Here is a 22438-nt window from a genome sequence, read left to right on the forward strand (position 1 = left end):
ACTAGGGAAATGGCATAGGGGGAGAAAAGGGAGGATGGGTAAGACTGGGAGGAGATGAAAGAGGGGGCTACAGATAGGATACAAAGTGAATAAATGGTAATGAATAAATACACAAATTAAAATAAAATAGCAATAAAAATATTTTGAGTATTCCACACAGAATACAATATTTTGATTTTCAAGACAAGGTCTCACTATGCTTACTGAGCTTTTTTTTTTTCTAGGTGCTGTTGTAAATACAGTGCTTGGAGTGATGCATTTAACCATCAGACAACCCAAGAAATTAAAAATGGTGATTATCAGTTTATGTCATTAGATGACAACAGTGGAACATAGAGTGCTCATCTGTGCCATCAAGAGGGATATGACTACTTTTGATGGATGGGAGCCTTGAACATAGAAATACATGGCATGTCCTCCATGACTCTTTTTTGAAGAAAAGGGAAAGTCTCTGTGAGCCATGATTTGTGCTGGGTTTCTGTATTCATTTTTTTAATTATTAAATTTTTATTTTTTACATTAGTTACATTTTATTCACTTTGTATCTCAGCTTTAGGTTCCTCCCTCACTCCCTCCCAACCCTATACTCCCTCCCTCATCTCCTCCCAACCCCACCCTCCTCACTCATCTCCTCCCATGCCCCTCTCTAAGCTCATTGATAGGGGAGATCCTCCTCCCGTTCCATCTGAGCCTAGCTTATCCAGTCTCATCAGGACTGTCTGTAATGTTCTTCTCTGTGGCCTGGTAAGGCTGCTCCTCCCTTGAGGGGGTGGTCAAAGAGCCAGCCACTGAGTTCATGTCAGAGACAGTCTCTGTTCCCATTACTAGGGAACCACTTGGAGACTGAGCTGCCATGGGCTACATCTATGCAGGGGTTCTAGGTTATCTCCATGTGTGGTCCTTGTTTGGAGTATCATTCTCACAAAAAAACTCCTGGTACCAGATATTTTGGTTCTGTTGCTCTCCTTTGGGAGCTCCTGTCCTCTCCAGGTCTTACTAACTCTCCCTTCTTTCATAAGATCCCTACACTCTGCCCAAAGTTTGGTTATGAGTGTCAGCATCTGCCTTGTTATACTGCTATGTAGAGTCTTTCAGAGGACCTCTATGGTAGGCTCCTATCCTGTTTCTTGTTTTCTCCTTCTTCCAATGTCCATCCCATTTGTCTTTCTACATGAAGATTGATCATCTTACTCTGTGTCCTCCTTCTTGTTTAGCTTCTTTAGGTGTACATATGTTAGTATGTTTATCCTGTATTATATGGCTAATGTCCACTTATAAGTGAGTATATACCATGTGTGTCTTCCTGGTCCTGGGTTACCTCTTTCAGGATGATCTTTTCTAGTTCCATCCATTTGCCTGCGATTTTCATGATTTCTTTGTTTTTAATTGCTGAATAGTATTCCATTGTGTAAAAGTAAAACAATTTCTGTATCTATTCTTCAGTTGAGGGACATCTAGATTGTTTTCAGACTCTGACTACAGGAGCTCCACTAGGAGACAAACAGAGCAGAAAATCTGGACCCAGAGGGGCCTGCAGAGACCAATATTCAGACCAAGGACCATGTCATGAAGATCACCTAGACTCCCTGCTCAGAGGAAGCTCATAAGCTGTTCAGTTTCCAAGTAGGTTCACTAGTAAGGGCTGTCTCTGATATGAACTCAGTGGCCTTCTCTTTGGTCACCTCTTATTGGGGGGGGGTGGTGCAGCCTTGCCAGACCAGAAAGGAAGATGATGCAGGCAGCCCTAAGAAGAAGTGCTAGGCTAGGGTCAGATGGACTGAGAGGAGGTCCTCCCCTATCAGTGGACTAGGGAAAGGGGCATAGAGGGAGAAGAGGCAGGGAGGGTGCGACTATGAGAAGAGGATGGAGGGCTATAGCAAGGATACAAAGTGAATAAAAGGTAATAAATAACAATTAATTGATTAATTTAAAAAATTTGTCCTGCTTGATACTGTTGAAATAAACCATCAAGCAAACAAGTTTTTCTTTAATCTCATCTATTTCTCCTCAGTTCTCTTCAATGACTTCCACTATTTGCATCAATGCTGTTCATTTTTCAGATTTCATAACTTTTTCCAGGTTTTCTGACAATGCTAGCAACCTAACCAACTTTTCTTTCATTCAGGCATTTTTAACTCCATGATGAACTCATATCAGCTGAATTACCATAGTGCTTTAAATAATTTGAACAGATCAGGAATGTAATTGATTAAGTGTGACTGTTTTTCTTGGTTCTTGTGTCTACTGAGCCACACATAGGGAACCAAGGAGAGAAAAAAAAGTAATGATCATACAAAAGTCCAACTTGGTGAACTAAACATGTTGCAGACACTTACAGAAGAATAAATTGTGGGTTACCTATTGCAACACGAACAGCACAAAGGCAACTCCATCACTCTAAAGTCCACCATAACCTGTATGTCAATTCATGAGGGTGGTATCATTTTTCTGTGACTTGCCCATGTCTTAGAAGATCACACAGACACTTTCAGGAAGTTTTGCCACCTCTTTTATCTTTGTATTTATTTACTATTTCTATAAATTTAGCACATATGAAATTTTCAGTATAAGCATATAAACATGGAGCATGAAAACTTCTTTAAATATATTGCAAACTTTAGAAATATCATGTTATTCATTTGCAAATATGTTCTATTGAAAATTGAATGTATACTAAAATTACAATCTACTTATATGACAATGAAAATTTTAATATGGATATTGGAATGCATTTTTGATATTAGAAATATGTTCCTAATTCAGACAGAGGAAAGAATATACATCAAGTTCATAAGCAGATTAAATCAATACTTGAAAATGAACAGTTTATATCAAAGAAGGATGGAAAAATTAACTATGATACAGTTGTTGTGCCATCAGTTCTTAAACTCAGAGCATTTTATGCACTAGAGAGCAAAGGTGTATAAAGAAACTGTATGTTGGTCTACATAGAAGTTCCCAGAGAAGCTTGATTTATAGTTAGAAACTAATCACAAAAAACGTACACTATGGTTTTCAAACATGAACAAAATAAATGGCTCTCACACTAGAACAGTATAAAATTGGAAAAGAAATATCATCCGACAGAATGAAAATTATATTATAATTGCATAACATATGTTTTGAGTGGTATAGGATATGAATTCAAACTTTGTATTATTATGTGGTTATCATAGAAGTTAAATTTATTTTTTGAACTATGTTTTGTGAGACTTATGCTTTCTAGAATGTGTTTTGTCCCTGATATGGTGAAGTGAGTTCTTTTCTGGTCTCAACAATATAATATAACACTTAGGGGCAAATATGAAGCCAAGAAGTGCTGCACTGGAAGCCACGATGGCAAAAACTTCCATAGCCACCATGACTTTCCCTTTAGTGCTGTGGTAGACAGGGAGGAAGGTGACCCAAACACAGAAGAACACCAGCATGCTAAACGACAGAAATTTGGATTCATTGAATGAATCAGGTAGATTCCTGGACAAGAAGGCCATGGTATAACTCCCAAAGGCCAAGAAGCAGTGATATCCCAGGACACAGTGGAAGGCAAGAGCTGAGCCCTTGTTACACAAAATGATGATGTGTTCATGTTCAACATGATCATCTTGGTCAATGAATGGAGGAGAGGTTGCCATCCATATTCCACAAAGAACAAGTTGGATCAGAGTACAAATAGGAATGATGTAGTTTGTGGCCCTTGATACCATCAGCCATCTCACCATTCTCCCTGGAAAAGTAGCCTTGAAGGCAATGACCACAGTAATAGCTTTGGCCAACACAGTGGCAAGAGCCACAGTAAAGGCAACTCCAAATGTTGTCTGCTGCAGGATGCAGGTGGCTGTGTTGGGCTGGCCAATGAAGTTCAAAGAACAGAGGAAACAGAAAGTGAGTGTGATGAGCAAAATGTAACTGAGAGCTCGATTATTGGCCTTGACAATGGGCGTGTCTCTGTGTTTCACAAACACCCCAATAACAATGACTGTGACTGCACAGAAGCACAGGGCTATGCTGGTGAGAGCCATTCCCAAGAGGTCTTCATAAGCCAGAAAGCTCACTGCCTTCTGGAGACACTGGTTCTTCTCTGTATTTGCATAATGGCTTTTTGGACACTTCACACACTGATCCACATCTGGTTAGAAATGAAGATGAACATGAGGACATGTTGAGGTGCTCCCTTTTATTCTGAGACATTACTCACTACTTGTTCACAGCATTGGCACAGAAGTCATCTTCTTTTGTTTTCTCAGGGACAAAGTAATAAGCCCACTGTTGTGAATAATTCCAGATTCATACAGCACACCTTCTTCCTTAGATATTTCCTTTAGTATTTGTGTTCAAATATAATAGGTTTTAATCCAACCCATCTTTCTTTGCTACCATCATACTCCCTCCTTTCCCTTAGCTTTCACTCCCGACTTAATGTGCTTTCTATCTTTCCTTTTTACATTTTACTTACTATTAAGTTCATTCAGTGCTGCTGGTGTATATATGCTTGGGATGACCTGAGTTGGAAATTACAAAGAATTTCAAGGTCTATGTTCCCAAAGAAAAGTGATGTCTATCTTCAGGTTGCCTTCAACTTCTAGTAGCTTTTTCACCAGCCCTTTTATCTTCTTTATAGTGTTTGAAACTGAATAAATGTAATGCCTTTCCTCTCTTTCCTGCTTTTTGTGACTCGTTTAGGAGTAACTAGAATACTAAGATACACTATATAAACCTATCTGGACCCTTGTATCACCTCACAAATTATCTTAATTAATTTTGACATCATGTCAAAATATCCTTTATGAATTTGACCTATGAAATTTACATAGGAGGAAAAATTTTTGCACTAATTTTCAGATAGTGCTTTTTGCACATGTAAGTCACAAATCTATTTACCTCTTTAAAATTCCTTTTAGTTTCAAATTCTGTTCATTCTCTGATGGAGTTTTAGCGAATAGACTTTATTAAATTAGTAAATGCTGAAAAGATACCCAGTGAAACATTTCATTACATTTAAAAGGAGAAATATAAGAGGAATTGAAGGACTTTAGAAAAAAGTTACATATTACTCTTCCCTTGAAATTTTGTACATGTTATATTTGACATAAAATTATACACTCTGATTTATATGTTACATTATTATTGTGTCCAAATAATTCTATATTTCTCGATCCCTGACCTCATCACCAGACTTTCAGTTTTATTTCATTAATAGTATTGAATTAATCTCTCATTTGAAATATATACTATCAAATCATTGTACAAATTTCAATCAACAATATATTTTTTAACTTTTATTAATTACACTTTATTCACTTTGTATTCCCCCATAAGCCCCTTCCTCCTCTCCTCCCAATCCCATCCTCCCTCCTCCTCCTTCACACATGCCCCTACCCAAGTCCACTGTTAGGGGAGGTCCTCCTCTCCTTCCTTCTGATCTTAGTCTATCAGATCTCATCAGGAATGGCTGCATTGTCATCTTCTGTGGCCTGGTAGGGCTGCTCCCCCTTCAGGGGGAGGTGATTTAAATATTTTTTTTATTAATTACACTTTATTCACTTTGTATCCTCCCTGTAGCTCCCTTCCTCCTCCTCTTCCAATCCCTCCCTTCCTCCCCCTTCTCCATGCATGCCTCTCCCCAAGTTCACTGGTAGGGGAAGTCTTCTTTTCCTTCCTTCTGATCCTAGTCTATTAGGTCTCATCAGGAATGGCTGCATTGTCTTCCTCTTTGGCCTGGTAAGGCTGCTCCACCCTCAGGGGGAGGTGATCAAAGAGCAGGCCAATCAGTTCATGTCAGAGGCAGTTCCTGTTCACATTACTATGGAAGCCATTTGGAGACTGAATTGTCATGGACTACATCTATGCAAGGCTTCTAGGTTATCTCTATGCATGCTACTTGGTTAGAGTATCAGTCTCAGGGAAGACCCCTGTGCCCAGAATTTTTGGTTCTGTTGCTCTCCTTGTGGAGCTTCTGTCCTCTCCAGATCTTACTATTTCTCACTTCTTTCATAAGATTCCCTGCATTCTGCCAAAAGTTTGGCCATAAATCTCAGGATCTGCTTGATAGTCTGTAGGGAAGAACCTTTCAGAGGCCCTCTGTGACAGGCTCCTAACTTGTTCCCTGTTTTCTCCTTCTTCTGATGTCCAGCCTCTTTGCCTTTCTGGATGGGGATTGAGTATTTTACCGATAGTCCTCCCTCTTGATTAGTCATGTACACAATGGAATACTACTCAGCAATAAAAAAACAAGAAAATGATGAAATCTGCAGGTAAATGGTGGGAACTGGAAAAGATCATTCTGAGTGAGCTATCCCAGAAGCAGAAACACAAACACGCTATATACTCACTCATATAGACATATAATATAGGATAAACCTACTAAAATCTGTACACCTAAACAAACAATAGTTTTAAATGTAAAGTGTTCAGCCATTCTTTATGCTGTATTTTTGTAGTTTATTATGCATACTGTTATAAATTATATGTATTTAACAGAAAAACAGTCATATTTGGTCTTGGTATATGAATGACTATTATTTATGTATGCACAGGATACATTTGCCACTCACTTTGTGACAAAGGGGCATGAATGCCCACACACAAATATGTATACATACATGCATAAATAGACACATTCATACAGTTTATTGAGAGTTTATTGACAAAAGAGAGACTGGATGTGGCATGGGCTTTTAAATCCTCAAAACTTTCCCCTAGTGACATTCATACCCCCCCCCAAATGCCACACCTCATAATCTTTACTAAAGAGTCTGCTAACAAAAGAAAATGTTCTATAAAATTCTTATCTAAGAGAAGGGAGAAAGCTAACAGACCTGCAGTCTGGAGAGTGCTACGATAAAACAGGGTTTTCTGTACACCTAGAGCAGTGCAATCTATGAATTCATGGCACTTGAGACAATGCAATAGATGACTGCAGGCTTAAGCCAGACAAAATTCCTGCATAGAGAGTCGAGGGTGGAGTATCGAATCTCAATATAGACACACCTCCAGAAAAGGGGCTATTTGCAACTAAGAGCGGTTGGGAGGATAGTCAGTTTTCTGTTTCAGGATGTTTCTTTGGCTACCCTCAACTGACATCCACAGCCCAAGATGAGCATCACAGATTAGATAGGTTAATTACACAAATTTGGGTAGGTAAGGAGGAAAGAATGGATTTAGGAGAAGTAGTAGGTGTGAATATGATCAAAATGTATTCTACCAAATTATTTTAAAAACTAATAAAAATGACAAAAACATCATTAAAATGAGCTGGGAATAATTATAGTGAAGATGCAATAGATCTGATTCTTGTATAACTCTTATTATAGATTGAAATACAGTTTGAAAAACATCAATCTTTGTACTTAACTAATGTATGTTAAATGGGACAGTGAAATTAAACACACTGTTACATACAAGGAAAAATATTTTTCCACAATGAGTGTTGGCAATGGATCACATATATAAATCAAATATGATTTTTAATTGCTATGGTGAGCTAATTATGATAGTTAAATTCCTAAACAAAAAGAAGAAAATATTTATCTCTGAATTCTAGTCAGATAATTTTCATGTGCCATGATATTATGGAATTCTGTGTAGAAATATGAAAGCTTTCAATAAAACCTTCCTTTACCTGTCTCAATAGAAATAGCATTCTCTGCACAAGGAGTGCAGTTGTAACAGCAAACAGCCTTGCCCTCCAGAGTTGCTTTCCTGAATCCAGGCCCACAACTCTCACTGCACACGGACTTAGGAATCTAAGAAGAATAAGAGAATATTGTCTAATATTTACAGTTTTAGGAAAATCACGGCAGAAGGTTTTAATATTATGCAATGAATTTTCATGTATTTTTGTTATAAATATAGAAAAATATTTAGAAATGTGTTGTCCTTCAGAAGGCAAACTTATTTAAAGATTAGTCTGAGTATTATCACTGTGTGGGAGAATTTGGAAGCTTAATGAGTTTGGGACAAATTTGAGAAAGGTAGCTCATTGAGAAAGAAGATACAGAAAGGGATAAGGTGTCTCTAGACTGCAGACTGATACGGTCTTTGTTTTTACTAGCTACTTCGTTGTACAGCATTACATCCAACATTTTGCTTACTGTAAATTTGTGTGAATAGATAAACTCTATCTGGTTCCATGCCTTTTCCCATGACTGCCCTTTGCTGTCATGCTGCAATCCATAGTGGTCTCTCTGGAACCATGAGCCAAAATATATTCTTTATTCTCAAAGTCAACTTTGGTCATGGTGTTTAATAAAAGCAACAAAAACTAATTTTACATTGTTTCATGATGTTAATCCCAAATGAGAGATTTTCTCAATCAAATCAACCTATGAGACATTTTGGAGACAGTAAAACCCTGCTGAAAAGTGTCCCATATTTGTGTCAAGTTGAATAAACTAACCCTTATATGAGAGAACTTTGGGATACATTTAACACTAGATACTTCCATTGATCTGAACCAAGGAAGGGGAAAACCCCTTATGCTAATAATTATTTCATGGTAATTTATGCTGGCAATTGGAGAGTGATGTGCCTTGGGTCAGACAAGTGTCATTACTTCAAGAATCATAATTTTATTATCAACTTGAGCTTGAAGCCTTGACATAATATATAACCCACCTCTGAAAATATTTCTGGCCATTGTATCATCTGCTCAGATAAAGATAACTGTTTACCCTGAGGAGCATTTGCAGAAAAAGTTCCTATTTTCTTCTTTAGTCCAAGACCCTTTGGAAAATTCCAAAGGTTAAATATGTTATACTCTTCATTTAACTTCTCTCTCCAATATAAACCCATGTTGTCTCTCACATGAATGTCTCTCAGGAAAGAGTTAAGCTGAAAGAGATTCATGAATTTCTATTACACTGTGTCCAATAGGTAGAACAGAACCTGTGCTATGGAATAACTCTTATTATTTTCAATCTCTGTTGTGAAAGTCAACATTAATTAAGGTTTAAATGATGTAGAGTAAATAAAAGCCTGGATTAGTGGGCTTGTGAAAGAGCATTCAGTTTCAAGAGAAAACTTTGAACCACACTCACATAGTAGATCAATGACTGCTGACTCGTGCATGCAACAATTTCTTTAAAAGCTAGTCAGACAAGATCAGGTGTGTTCAGGATGGTATGGCCATAGAAAAGATATTTCTGAGTGAGGTTACCCAGAAGCAGAAAGACACATATGGTATATATACTCACTTGTAAGTGTATATTGGCCATATAATAAAGGATGGACACTAAAATCTATAGTCCTAAAGAAGCTAAACAACAAGGAGGACCATAGGGAAAATACTTAATCCTCGTTCAGAAAGGTAAACAGAATACACATTTGAAGTAGTCGAAGACACAGAACAGGAAAGGTGCCTTCCAAAGGAAACCTCTGAAGGACTCTATCCATCAGGGTATCAAGGCAGAGGCTGAGACTCATAGCAAAACTTTGGGCAGTGTGCAGGGAATCCTATGAAAGAAGGGAGAGATAAAAGATGTGGAGGTATCAGGAGCTCCACAAGGAGACCAACAGTGCTAAAAATCTGGGCTCAAGGGGTCCTGGAGAAACTGATGAATCAATCAAAGACCATGCATAGAGAGGACCTCACCCCCCTGCTCAGATGTAGCCCGTGGGCAATTCAGTCTCCATGTGGGTTCCCTAGTAAGGGCATCAGGTAGCGTTTCTGACATGGACTCAGTGGCAGGCTTTTTGATTACCTTCCCCTGGTGAGGTGGTTTAACTAGGCCACAGAGAAGGAGGATCTAGTTCTGATGAGACCTGGTAGGCCATGGTCAAATAGTATGGAAGGAAGGCCTTTTCTATTAGTGGACTAGTGGAGAAACATAGGGGAGGAAGAGCAAGGGAGAAGAGACAGGAAGGATATGAGAGAGGGGTCTACAGCCAGGATACAAAGTGATTAAATAATAATAAAAAAATAATAAGAATAAGAAAATTTAAAAACTAGCCAGAATTATTTGCTTTCAGAATATCTTCAGTAGCCCATTGTGTAAAATGACATTACTGATGTCTAAAGCATAATTAAAAGGCACTGTTTAGGTACAAAACCACTGTCATTGTTTCAGTTAAATGTCCACTTTTATTTCTTTTATAAGAGATATACATAGGAAATATATTGATTTTTCTTATTGAACCTGTTATTATGAGAAAATTGACAGCTAGATATTGTTGACATGAACTTGATATTGACTAAATGTATTTCCTCCAGGTATCTTGCATCCAATTCCTCAGCAATACATTCTTAAGACTGTCTTCACCTCCACTTAAGATTAGAAAAACAAACACTTCTGTGATTCTGGATAACATATGCTGAATTTTACAATGGATAAGTTAGCGTCTTTGCAAAGTGTCATGTATCCCAGTGATGATCTTAAAATACAATGGAAAGAATATTACCTGCCAAGGGAAGAACTCCATCTCTTTTCCGTTTTCATATGGCTGCATTTGTACTTGTTTAAGCCTCATCTCATGGAGACTGTGAGCCACAGCATGCACGGCTCTGTATATATTGTAGCTCTCTTCACTCATGGACACATCAAATAAGTGTCTAGGTAATACATTCAGAGAAGCATTGGCTTGACAGTTGTCCAAAAGTTGACAATCAATTTCAGAAAATGAGCACTTGAAGAACAAATACCACATTTTAGGAAGATAAATGTCTTCTGGGTATCTATAAGGAGTAACTGTTTGAATAAAATTGGTAAACTCAAAACTTTCCCTGTAATAGTGGGTAAAAATGAGGCTCCCATGAAATGAGTCTAACATAAAATAATCAGCATGAGAAGTAACATCCTGTTCAAAGTTCATGATCCACACTTTCCATGTCAATAACTTTTGCCCAATACTTCTCATCAGACCTTGTAAAGAATCAATGTCACCATGAATAATTATCACATTTGCAGATGATTCCTGGATCTCATCAATAAATTTCCAGCATTTGTTAAAATAAAAAGTCCATGTGTTTGGGATCATCTTCACAAAAGCTGTGCAGATTCTTTTTCTCTCCATCTCATCTCTGAAATCTGATAGGATTTTATTCCCTTTGTGGTCATCTGGGAGGATGAGACCAACCCAGGACCAACTAAAATGAATCAGCAAAGAGACAATGCCAAGTGTAAGAGATGTGTCCTTGGGGGCCATCTGGTAGAGGGAAGAATACTGACCTCTGTCACTCAAGATAGGATCATAAGGTCCAAAAGAAAGCTGAGCCAAATTGGAGAGAAGAGGAAGAATATTAACATCAAACACTACAATAGTCCCAAAGCTGAAAATAACAACAGTTGGTAAACAGGTTCATTCCCATTTCAAAAGCAAATTCGACTTATGCCATTTTGTAGAAGGCAGATGCTGAGACTCATAACCAAACTTTGGGCAGATGGCAAGGAATCACATAGAAGAAAACGTTAGTAAGACCTGGAGAGGACAGGATCTCTACAAGTAGAGCAACAGAACCAATATATCTAGGCACAATCGTCTTTTCATGAATGATATTCCAACCAAGGTCCATTCATGGATTTAACCTAGACCCCCTGCTCAGATGTAGCCCATGGGAGCTCAGTATCCAAGTGGGTTTCCTAGTAAGGGGAACAGGGACTATCTCTGACATGAACTCTATGGCTGGCTCTTTCACCACCCCCTCTTGAGGGAAGAGCAGCCTTACCAGGCCACAGTGGAGGACATTGCAACCAGTCCTGATGAGTCCTGATAAGCTAGGGTCAGATGGAAGTTGAGGAGGACCTCTGCTATCAGTGGATTTAGAGAGGGGCATGGGAAGAGATTAAAATGGGAGGGTGGGATTGGGAGGGATTGAGGGAGGGAGCTACAACTGGGATACAAAGTGAATAAAATGAAATTAATGTAAAAAATAAAAATTCAATTAAAATCTTTTTAAAAAAGAAAGTCTTACCAATACTATATATTTCAAGTTATCTGATTTCACTTTTTAAAAAAGAAAGTCTTACCAATACTATATGCTTCACTCAATTCACCTTGCTTTCTCTTTCAAGCAAGAGAAATACAGCATGATCACCATGTGTCTGGGCACTGGTTTTAATGGTTGCATAATTCAAGCATTCTCCCTTAATTTTTCAGATACTTATAGTATATATATATATATATATATATATATATATATATATAAATGTATGTATATATGTTTTTAAAGGCCTGATTCCCAGGTCCCATCCTTTACATTTTCTCACCTGAGGAAATTTAAAGTGTTGTAGCAATGTCCCAATATAAGCAGATGTTGTCCAAGATGTGCCTGTGAGTGCAGCAATAAAATTTCTCTTTTTACAATTGTAATTAGCTCATGTATGGATATAACCTAGAACCTCCGCTCAGATGTAGCCTGTGATAGCTCAGTAACCAATTGGTTTCCCAAAGTGAGGGGAACAAGGACTATTTCTAGCAGGAACTCAATGACGGGCTTTTTGGCCTCCCCACCCCCGAAGGGAGGAGCAGTCCTGTTAGGCCACAGAGGAGGGCTTTGCAGCCAGTCCTGAAGATACCTGATAAAAGAGGATCAGATGAATGGGGAGGAGGTCCCCCCTATCAGTGGACTTGGAAAGGGGCACGGTGGAGATGAGGGAGGGAGGGAGGGACTGGGAGGGAATGAGGGATCGGGACACGGCTGGGATACAGAGTTAATAAATTGTAACTGATAAAAAAAATAAAAATAAAAAATAAAAAAACAATTGTAATTAGCTAAAACTTTGCCTCTGTGTGCTGTGAGCCACATACAGGTATTCATAAGAATGTCCTTCTCAGTGAATCGGACATTGTAGAAGACAAATCCAATAGATATGTTGGGTAAATGATTCGGGTTCCCATTGATCTCCTCAATGGCAAATACCATAGCCAGAATAAATTGGTAATTCTTAAAATTATACCTGTGAAAATGGCACAAAATAAATAAGAGGAGGACCACATAGAGCACACGTCTGCATATTTAGTCTAATAACTTTTATATTTCAATATTTTTTCATGAAAATTTTATTTTAATATTTTTTACCTTGAGTGGATGGATCTAGATTGGGTAACTCTTTTAAGATTACACAAGATCCTTTATCATTATCAGTCATTACTCTTAGCTCCTCAAAGCATGCTTTATTTATTTTTTTATAGATAGGTACAATAAAAATTCTGTCAACAAATCAGAAATTAGTTTCTCCCAAAATCTCAGATATGATTAAAAAGAATATACTATGACGCCTGTTATATGTTTGTCCTTCTGTATATTTATGACATTTGTGTATGTCACTTGTGCACATATATGTCTCCCTGTGTGTACAGTTTTTGGACATCTATAAGTATGAATGCAAGATAGGACAACCTCCAGAGTTAGTCCTAGCTTTTCACATTTTCACCAATAGTTTCTATTACTTATTTATGTGTTTCATTGATTATGTGTTTGATCAATTACTTGCTTGCTTGCCTGCCTGCCTGTTTGCTTGCACAAAAATGCCTACCTATCTCGCTCTGGTAAGTCCTCCTAATAAAGGCTATCCCCACCATACCTGGCTCCTCAATTCCTTTATTTAGAATACCACATTGCACAGTTTTCTGCACAGCAAACTTGTAGAGATTCTTCTGTTTCTTTTTCCTGCACTTCAAGTGATCTTTGAATTACAGGCATGCACTCATATCCTTTTCGGGAAAATTTTTTAAGATATATTTTATTTTTATTAGTTACAGTTTATATCCCACCTGTAGCCCCCTTCCTTTTCTCCTCCCAATCCCACTCTCCATCCCTCTTCTCTACTCATGCCCCTCCCCCAGTCCACTGGTAGGAGAGGTCCTCTTCGTTTTCCATCTGATCCTAGTTTATCAGGTCACATCATAAATGGCTGCATTTTTTTTCCTCTGTGGCTTATATAGGCTGTACCCCGCTGAGTGGGAGGTGATCAAAGAGTAGTCCACTGAGTTCATGTCAGAGACAATTCCCGTTCTCATTACTAGAGAAGCCACTTTGAGACTCAGCTGTCATGGACTGGCTACATCTGTGCAAGGGTCCTAGGTAATCTCCATGAATGGACTTTGTTGGAGTATCAGTCTCAGAAAACACACCTGTGTCCATAGTTTTTTGTTCTGTTGCTCTCCTTATGGTGTTCCTGTCCCCTCCAGGTCTTTCTATCTCTCCCTTCTATCTCTCCCTTCTTTCATAAGATTCCCTGAACTCTACAGGAAAAAAAAGGTTGGCTATGAGTCTCAGCACCTGCTTGATACCCTGAAGGGTAGAGTCTTTCAGAAGCCCTCTGTGGTAGTCTCTTATCCTGTTTCCTGTTTTCTCCCTCTTCTGATGTCCATCCCTTTTGCTTTTCTGAATGAGGTTTGTGCATCTTACCCAGAGTCCTCCTTATTGATTAGCTTCTTTAGGTGTAAAGATTTTAGTATGTTTATCCTATAATATATGTCTAATATCAAATTATGAGTGAGTATATACCTTGTGTGTCTTTCTGCTACTGGGATACCTCACTCAGGATTATCTTTTCTACTTCCCACCATTTGCCTGTGATTTTCATGATTTTTTTGTTTTTAATTGCTGAGTAGTATTCCAATGTATAAATGTACCACAATTTCTGTATCCATTCCTCAACTGAGGGTAGAGAAACTTATATCAATCCACAGAATTCAGGGACAAGGCAACGCTACCCACTCTCTTCATATCTCTTCAACATAGCTCTTGAAATCTTTGCAATAGCAATAAGACAATTAAAGGAGATCATGGGGATACAAATTGGAAAGGAAGAAGTCAAATATCAGTTTTTAAGATGATACGATAGTATACATGAGTGACCCCAAAAATTTTACCAGGGAACTCCTACAACTGATCAACATCTTCAGCAAAGGGGCTGAATACAAAATGAAAAAAAAATCAGTAGTCTTTCTGTATACAAAATACAAGAGAGCTGAGAAAGAAGTTAGAGAAACAACACCTTGTACAATAGCCACAAAGGACATAAAGTATCTTGGTGTAACCCTAACAAAGCAAGTCAAAAACGTGTATGAAAAAAAAATCCAGTTTCTGAAGAAAGAAATAGAAGAAGTTATCAGAAGATGGAAAGATCTCCCATGCTCATGGCTTGGCAGGATTAACATAGTAAAAATGGCCATCTTACCAAAAGCAATCTACAGATTCGATGCAATTCCCATCAAATTATCAACACAATTCTTTACAGGTCTTGACAGAAAAATTCTCAACTTCATATGGAATAACAATGAACACAGAATTGCTAAAACAATGCTCTACAATAAAAGATCTTCTGAATGGATCTCAATTCCTGATCTCAAGCTGTACTATAGAGCAACAGTGGTAAAACAGTACTATGCATGGTACTGGCATAGAAACTGACTGGTGGATCAATGGAACCAAATAGAAGACCCAGAAATAAACCCACACACTTATGGACGGCTGATTTTTGAGAAAGATGCCAAAACCATACAATGGAAAAAAGATAGCATCTTTTTGGGAGTTTAAACTGAGATTTTCACATTTGCACTTACAGTATTCTCCTTTTTTAACCACCTCTTCACCTGTATAATAATAAATTATGTGACGAAAATACCTTTTACTCTGAAAGGTCCCAAATCCACACTCACAGAAGAGTCTGATTTTATTTCAGTGTCAAAATGTGTTGATCACACTAAAGGCTTCATTAAGGTACTATTGTGTAAATTGTTCTTCTTTCACAAGGCTTAAACATCTTAGCTGAAGAGCAGTGGAAAGATTTTAAGAAGGAAGACTATGAGTAACCGCTATGAATGTTCCCTAGACACAAAGGGGAAGATATAACTATGATCTCATGGTAAGGTAACAACATGTAAAAACCTGTTCATTCTCAAGCGAGACAAAATACCAGCCCAGACAGTAGAGTTAGATACAAATTCACACCAGGGGCAAAGAGGATATTTTTTATGGTTTTCTTGTGAAGATACATAATGACCATGGTTACTCTCATAAGGAAAAACATTTCATTGTGGCTAGCTTAGTTTCTGAGGTTCAGTTGATTATTATCATTGGGGCTAAGCTTGGCAAAAGACAGGCACACGTGCTCTTGGAGAAGAAGATGCTAATTTTACATCCTGAATGACACACAGAAGACTGAGACACACTGGCCAGACCTGACCTCCTTAGACCTCTAAGCCCAACTAACAGTGACATACTTTCTCCAGCAAGACCACACCTACTTTAAGAAGGCTACACTGTCTAATAATGCCACTCACTATGGACAAAGCATTCAAACACATGAGTCTGTGCCAGTTACTTCTATTCAAAACACCACAGTTAGAACTTGATAACTGTGGGAAAGGAAGAGTCAGTTTTCTTCAATCATTTGACCCTTGCTAAGCCAATCATATTTTAGGATGGTTCCAGCCTCATAATACTTGAGCAAGACAATTTGACTTGACTGGAGAGAAAGAATTAAATTTAAAATTGGGCAGGTATATAGATGAAGACAGAAAAGGTGAGTATAGATCTAGATGGGAGAATTGGTGAATATAACCAATTCTTTATAAATGTATATATATTTTATTGTGCTTAAATTTTGAATGACAACATAATGAGGTGTGGCAGGAAAACTGGTTCATCATTTAAGAATGTTTCTTTCCAGAGAACTCAGAAATCATACTAACAATCCCATTAGCCAGTTTGCACCTATCCAAAACTATGTCTCCAGAGGATTCAACACCTTTGCTGGCCTTTTTGGTCATAACCATAAAATGGTCATACAGTCACATAACACACACATACACAAGTAAATGAATAAATAATAGTCTTAGTAGTGAAAATAATATGAAAAGGAGGAAATGAGATATTGAAATGTAAACAGAAAAACAAGATCAAAACTTGGCAGCTGGGTTATGTGCTCATTGCTTATGCTACATATTTGTATATATGTAGGAGATTTATTACACGGTTATTTTTGAATGCATGTATTTGTTTTGAAAATAAATTTATTTTGTATTTGATAGATTAATAAAGTTATTTGACAATAAAAATTATCAAAATTTGTAAACATTATTCTTTAAAAGAAAGTAGACCAAAAACAATTTTGCAAAATATGTTGTTCACTGGAAAAGAATTAATTAGAAAAATGATTGTCTGTATGGAATAATACAAATGTGACATTTTATCATCTATAAACACTTTATATTTAAATGTATGTCTACATAAAATGAAGATATATATGTGTATATATATATAATTTTTGACAATTCTTACATGTGTGAATATACTAGAGATAACAATCACTATTACTTGTCTTACAGGAAGCAAATTAGAACAGCTCAAAATTTCCAATCACAAAGCAATCATAAGGAGATACTTTAATCTCAAAGATTTGGTCAATCTTTTTTTGACACCTGTTTTGAATGCCAATAGTATATAGTATATACTTTTAATATGAAAAATAGTTTTATTATTTTCCCTTTTGAGATTATAATATAATTTGGAGCATATAATATAATACAATATAAGGCAATACAATGTAATTATAACATACCATACCATACCATACCATACCATACCATACCATACCATACCATACCATACCATAACATAACATAACATAATATAAGATAATACTATTGCACCCCTCCTCTTTTAGCTGTGCCGGACCTTATGCACCTCCTTTCTCTTATTAAATTTATTGGACTTGTTGTAATTGCCCAGGAAGACTCAATGCTACACACAAAAAAGTGTAGCTAACTAAGAAATTCTGTAAAATAATCTGCCCAAGATATAACATTCTTCCATATGGAAGAGCATTTGGTTATCCCCTACAAAATAGTCAGCCTAGAAAAAAAAAAAAAATATATATATATATATACAAGTAACAAAATACAGACTGAAAAGGTTTTTAAAGAATGAACACAATTTTGGTAGAGTTTACCAGAAAAATTCAAGAGAAAGACAGCTTTCAAAATGAACAACTGCCCAGTGGAAAATGGACCGGAAGATGATTAAAGCCATGGGGCTTGGTTAAGCAGGCTATGATCTCAGATATATGATGGACTAGCAGTCACAGGAAGGTTGGACTTAAATAAAATAGAGCATCTCTCAGCATCACAAAAACGACTCTCAGGTCCTGGACAGCATTCAAAGAAAGAAAGACCAATTGAAAGAAAAAAGGAAGTTAATAATAAGAATGGTGGACACACCCAATGAGCCACATTGTGAAAAGATGAACAAAATACTGTATTCTGATTATATGACATTTCTTACTACAGTGAATTTGATTCTTCCATCTTACGTATAAGAAAGAAGGGGAGTTAGTCTGATGGGGAAAGGATAGGAGCTCCACAAGGACCAAATATATCTGGGCACAGGGTCTTTTCTGAGACTGACATTCAACCAAGGACCATGTATGGATATAACCTAGAACCTCCGCTCAGATGTAGCCTGTGGTAGCTCAGTAACCAATTGGTTTCCCAAAGTGAGGGGAACAAGGACTATTTCTAACAGGAACTCAATGACTGGCTCTTTGGTCTCCCCACCCCCGAAGGGAGGAGCAGTCCTGTTAGGCCACAGAGGAGGGGTTTGCAGCCAGTCCTGAAGATACCTGATAAAACAGGATCAGATGAATGGGGAGGAGGTGCCCCCTATCAGTGGACTTGGAAAGGGGCACTGTGGAGATGAGGGAGGGAGGGAGGTACTGGGAGGGAATGAGGGATCGGGACACGGCTAGGATACAGAGTTAATAAAATGTAACTGATAAAAAAAATAATAATAAAATAAAAAAAATAAAAAAAATATTTCTCTCTAATTCAGCAAGACCTTTTTGACACTATCTATTAATCTGGCATATTTTATACAAGCTAAGAAACAGTTGAAAGTTGACTCCCTCACAGTCACTATGTCTTGGGGAACACATCTAAATATCACAATACTTCAAGTTTTCAGAAACTCCATGAGCATCAGTATCAGGCTTAAATTAAAGCATCCTTCCTCTGAAGTCATAATACTGAAATCTATTGAGACCCTGTGTCCTTACAGGCATGGTATTCTTGCATATTTCACAAAAGATAAAAAATAACCTTATGTTGACACTATCACAGTCAAAAACACATTCATAAAACTGAGATAAAATATTTCAAAGAGATGGAAAAATCAGGTAAACTCTGGAAATCTGCCTAAGAACTAAAAAAGAAATTAGCAAACACACACTTACACAAAAACATGACATAAAGGACATTTGTAGAACACAGCAGTATACATAAATTTTGGCGGTGATATTCTTAAGTCTGGTTCAGTGGCAGGTAAAACAAGACAGCTTCTTCACACAAGCAAGACAATGAACACACAGGAGTCTCTGCATTTAGTGACCTCATTCCCTCATCAACAAGTGCAGGCTTAAATGAAAGAACCCTTCCTGTGAAAGCATAACACTGAAAACCATTTATACTTTGTGGCATTAGAAGCATGTGAGAGGTTACACTTAGCAATCAAATGAGGAAACTAACATGAAGAAAATCACATTTTCCATTTTATTTCCCTTTTGGAGAGGAATAGAGGCCAAAATGAAAACAAAATTGACAAGATTTGGAAACTGTAAAATAGAAATTGTCACAGTAAAAATCATAAGGAATATATAAGATTTTTTAATAGCTATTCCCCCTAAGTCATAAGAATTCTGAATTCCAAAAATGAATAACTGTACTTACTGTAGGTAATAGTCCTCATAATAACCTATTAGATGGGAATGTGGGATTTCTTGGATGGTGTAATAAGTATGAACAGGGAAAAATGCACCAATCACCGCATCTCCTTCACGGTGAAAATCTTCTTTTATTTGGTAATAGCATTGATTGTTGTTAAAGGCACAGACAAGACTGGGAATCTGCAAGAGCCAGAGAATAAAAATCAAGGAGAACATCCCACTAATACATGTGTCTGCTTGATGCAGATCACACAGAATGCAAGATATGTGCTTAGTTCATGTGTTTGCTTGCATGTGTGTTTTGAACATTATTGTTGAGTGAGATTCTCACACTAATCATTCTTAATCTTTGCTGTTTTCTTATCCCCTGCTACTGGGAATTTGGAAACTATTTCTTCCATTGACTTTTCCATCTGAGCCCATTTACTTAGGTCAAAGACAAACTAGAAAATATGTTTGCAGATCTTCTTTTTAGCCAAAGGCACTGTGGTTTCAACCAAGAGCTCGGGGTTAGGCTAAATTGGCTAAAAAGATGAAGCAAGAAACTTTTTATATGAAGCAACTTAGGCTGATCCCCAGAGGTTACATCAGAAGAGTCCTACTAGATTAAAAAGAAGGGGCCAAATGAAAATATTGTAGGTATAGCCACTAAAAATAAATGGGGCATCACGATGTCTAAAATGAAAATATATATGCATGTCTTCCTGGCCTGTTCTCTGCTGAAGTCTAACATGTTTACTTCTATGATACATGTAAACAGTATATTAATATTAAGCCTGTTGCACACACACACACACACACACACACACACACACACACACACACCCCAAAATATGTTTCTTCTTACTTCAGGAAAATTAATGGTTCTTCTTGATACATCAATACTTCTTTATATTTGGAGGTTTGAATCCTGTACTGCTAATGTCCTCTTTTATACTTCATAAATCATTGCATTCATTTTATATCACAATCAATCCCTGCATCTTGAACACTGGGGTTTACCCTTTTTGAGTATATAAGCATAGATAAATATCCCTACCATTTCTCCATATTCCACCATAATTTAAAAAATACTTGATTTAAAACAATTAATTTAATTACTTTTTATTTTTAATTAAATTTTTATTTTTTTTTACATTAACTACATTTTATTTGCTTTGTATGCCAGCTGTACCCCTCTCCTTCTCCCTCTCCGAATCCTACCCTCCATCCCTCATCTCCTCACATGCCCCTCTCTAAGTCCACTGATAAGGGAGGTCCTCCTCCCATTCTATCTGACCCTAGCCTATCAGGTCTCAGCAGGTCTGGCTGCAATGTCCTTCTCAGTGGCCTGGCAAGGCTAGTCCTTCCTCGGGGGAGGGAGGAGCATCAAAGAGCCAGCCTCTGAGTCCATGTCAGAGACAGTCCCTGTTCCACTTACTAGGAAACCCACTTAGATACTGAGCTGTCATGGGCTACATCTGAGCAGGGGTTCTAGGTTATATCCATGCGTGATTCTTGGTTGGAGAATCAGTCTCAGAAAAGACGCCTGTGTCTAGATATTTTGATTATGTTGCTCTCCTTGTGGAGCTCCTGTCCTCAGCAGGTCTTACTAACTTCCCCTTCTTTCATATGATTGCCTGCACTCTGAGTCTCAGCTTCTGCTTTGATCCACTGCTAGGTAGAGTATTTCAGAGGACCTCAAATGTAGACTCCTGTCTTGTTTCTTGTTTTCTCCTTCTTCCAATGTCCATCCCATTTGTCTTTCTAAGTGAGGATTGATCATCTTACCGCTGGTCATCCTTCTTGTTTAGCTTCTTTAGGTGTACGGATTTAAGTATGTTTATCTTATAGGTCTAGTATCCACTTATAAGTGAGTATATACCTTCTGTGTTTTTATGCTTCTGGGATGCCTCACTCAGGATGATCTTTTCTAGATCCCACCATTTGCCTGAAAATCCTTGTTTTTTTATTGCTGAATAGTAGTCCATTGTGTAAATGTAGCACAATTTTTGTTTCCATTCCTCTATTGAGGGACATCTGAGGGATTTTCAGGTTCGGTCTATTACGAATAAAGCTGCTACAAATATTGTTGAACAAATGTCCTTGTTGTGTACTTAAGCATATTTTGGATATATGCCAAGGAGTGGTTATAGCTGGATCTCGAGGAAGTACTATTCCTAATAATCTGAGAAAGTGCTAGATTGATTTCCAAAGTGGTTGTAGAAGTTTACATTTCTACCAGCAATGGAGGAGGGTTCCCTTTTCTCCATAACCTTTCCAGCATATGTTGCCATTTGAGTTTTTTATTTTAGCCATTCTGATGGGTGTCAGGTGAAATCCCAGTGTGGTTTTGATTTCCATCTCCCTGATGGCAAAGGACATTGAGCATTTCTTTAAGTGTTTCTCTGTCATTCTCTATTTCTCTACAGAGAATTCTCTATGTAGCTCTATACGCCATTTTTTAATTGGATTACTTGATTTGTTTCCTTTTAACTTCTTTAGTTCTTTGTATATTCTGGATATTATTAGCCCTCTGTGAAATATAGGGTTGGTGAAGACCCTTTCTAAGTCTGTATGCTGTTTTTTTTTTTTTTTTTTTTTTTTTTTTTTTTTTTTTTTTTTCTGACAACAGTATCCTTTGCTTTACAGAAGCTTTTCAATTTCATGAGGTCTCATTTATTGATTGTTGATCTTACAGCCTATGCTGTTGATGTTCTGTTTAGGAAGTTTTTCTCCTGTGCCAATGAGTTCTAGCCTTTTCCCCACTTTTTCTTCTAACCGATTTAGTGTATCTG

The 22438-nt window shown here is 37.4% G+C and overlaps 1 protein-coding gene across 1 annotated transcript; it reads right to left on the minus strand.

The window, feature by feature from the left end:
* Window positions 1-3197: 3197 nt before the first annotated feature.
* LOC110563834 (vomeronasal type-2 receptor 116-like) lies at window positions 3198-19877 on the minus strand. Its single transcript, XM_060366243.1, has 7 exons — window positions 19666-19877; window positions 12694-12890; window positions 12201-12307; window positions 10396-11202; window positions 8614-8829; window positions 7619-7742; window positions 3198-4126 (listed from the first exon to the last, which is right to left on the minus strand). Exons 1-7 carry the CDS (start codon window positions 19875-19877, stop codon window positions 3198-3200), a joined length of 2592 nt encoding a protein of 863 aa, XP_060222226.1.
* Window positions 19878-22438: the final 2561 nt, after the last annotated feature.

Source organism: Meriones unguiculatus, chromosome 14, assembly GCF_030254825.1.
Source record: "Meriones unguiculatus strain TT.TT164.6M chromosome 14, Bangor_MerUng_6.1, whole genome shotgun sequence".
Taxonomy (NCBI): domain Eukaryota; kingdom Metazoa; phylum Chordata; class Mammalia; order Rodentia; family Muridae; genus Meriones; species Meriones unguiculatus.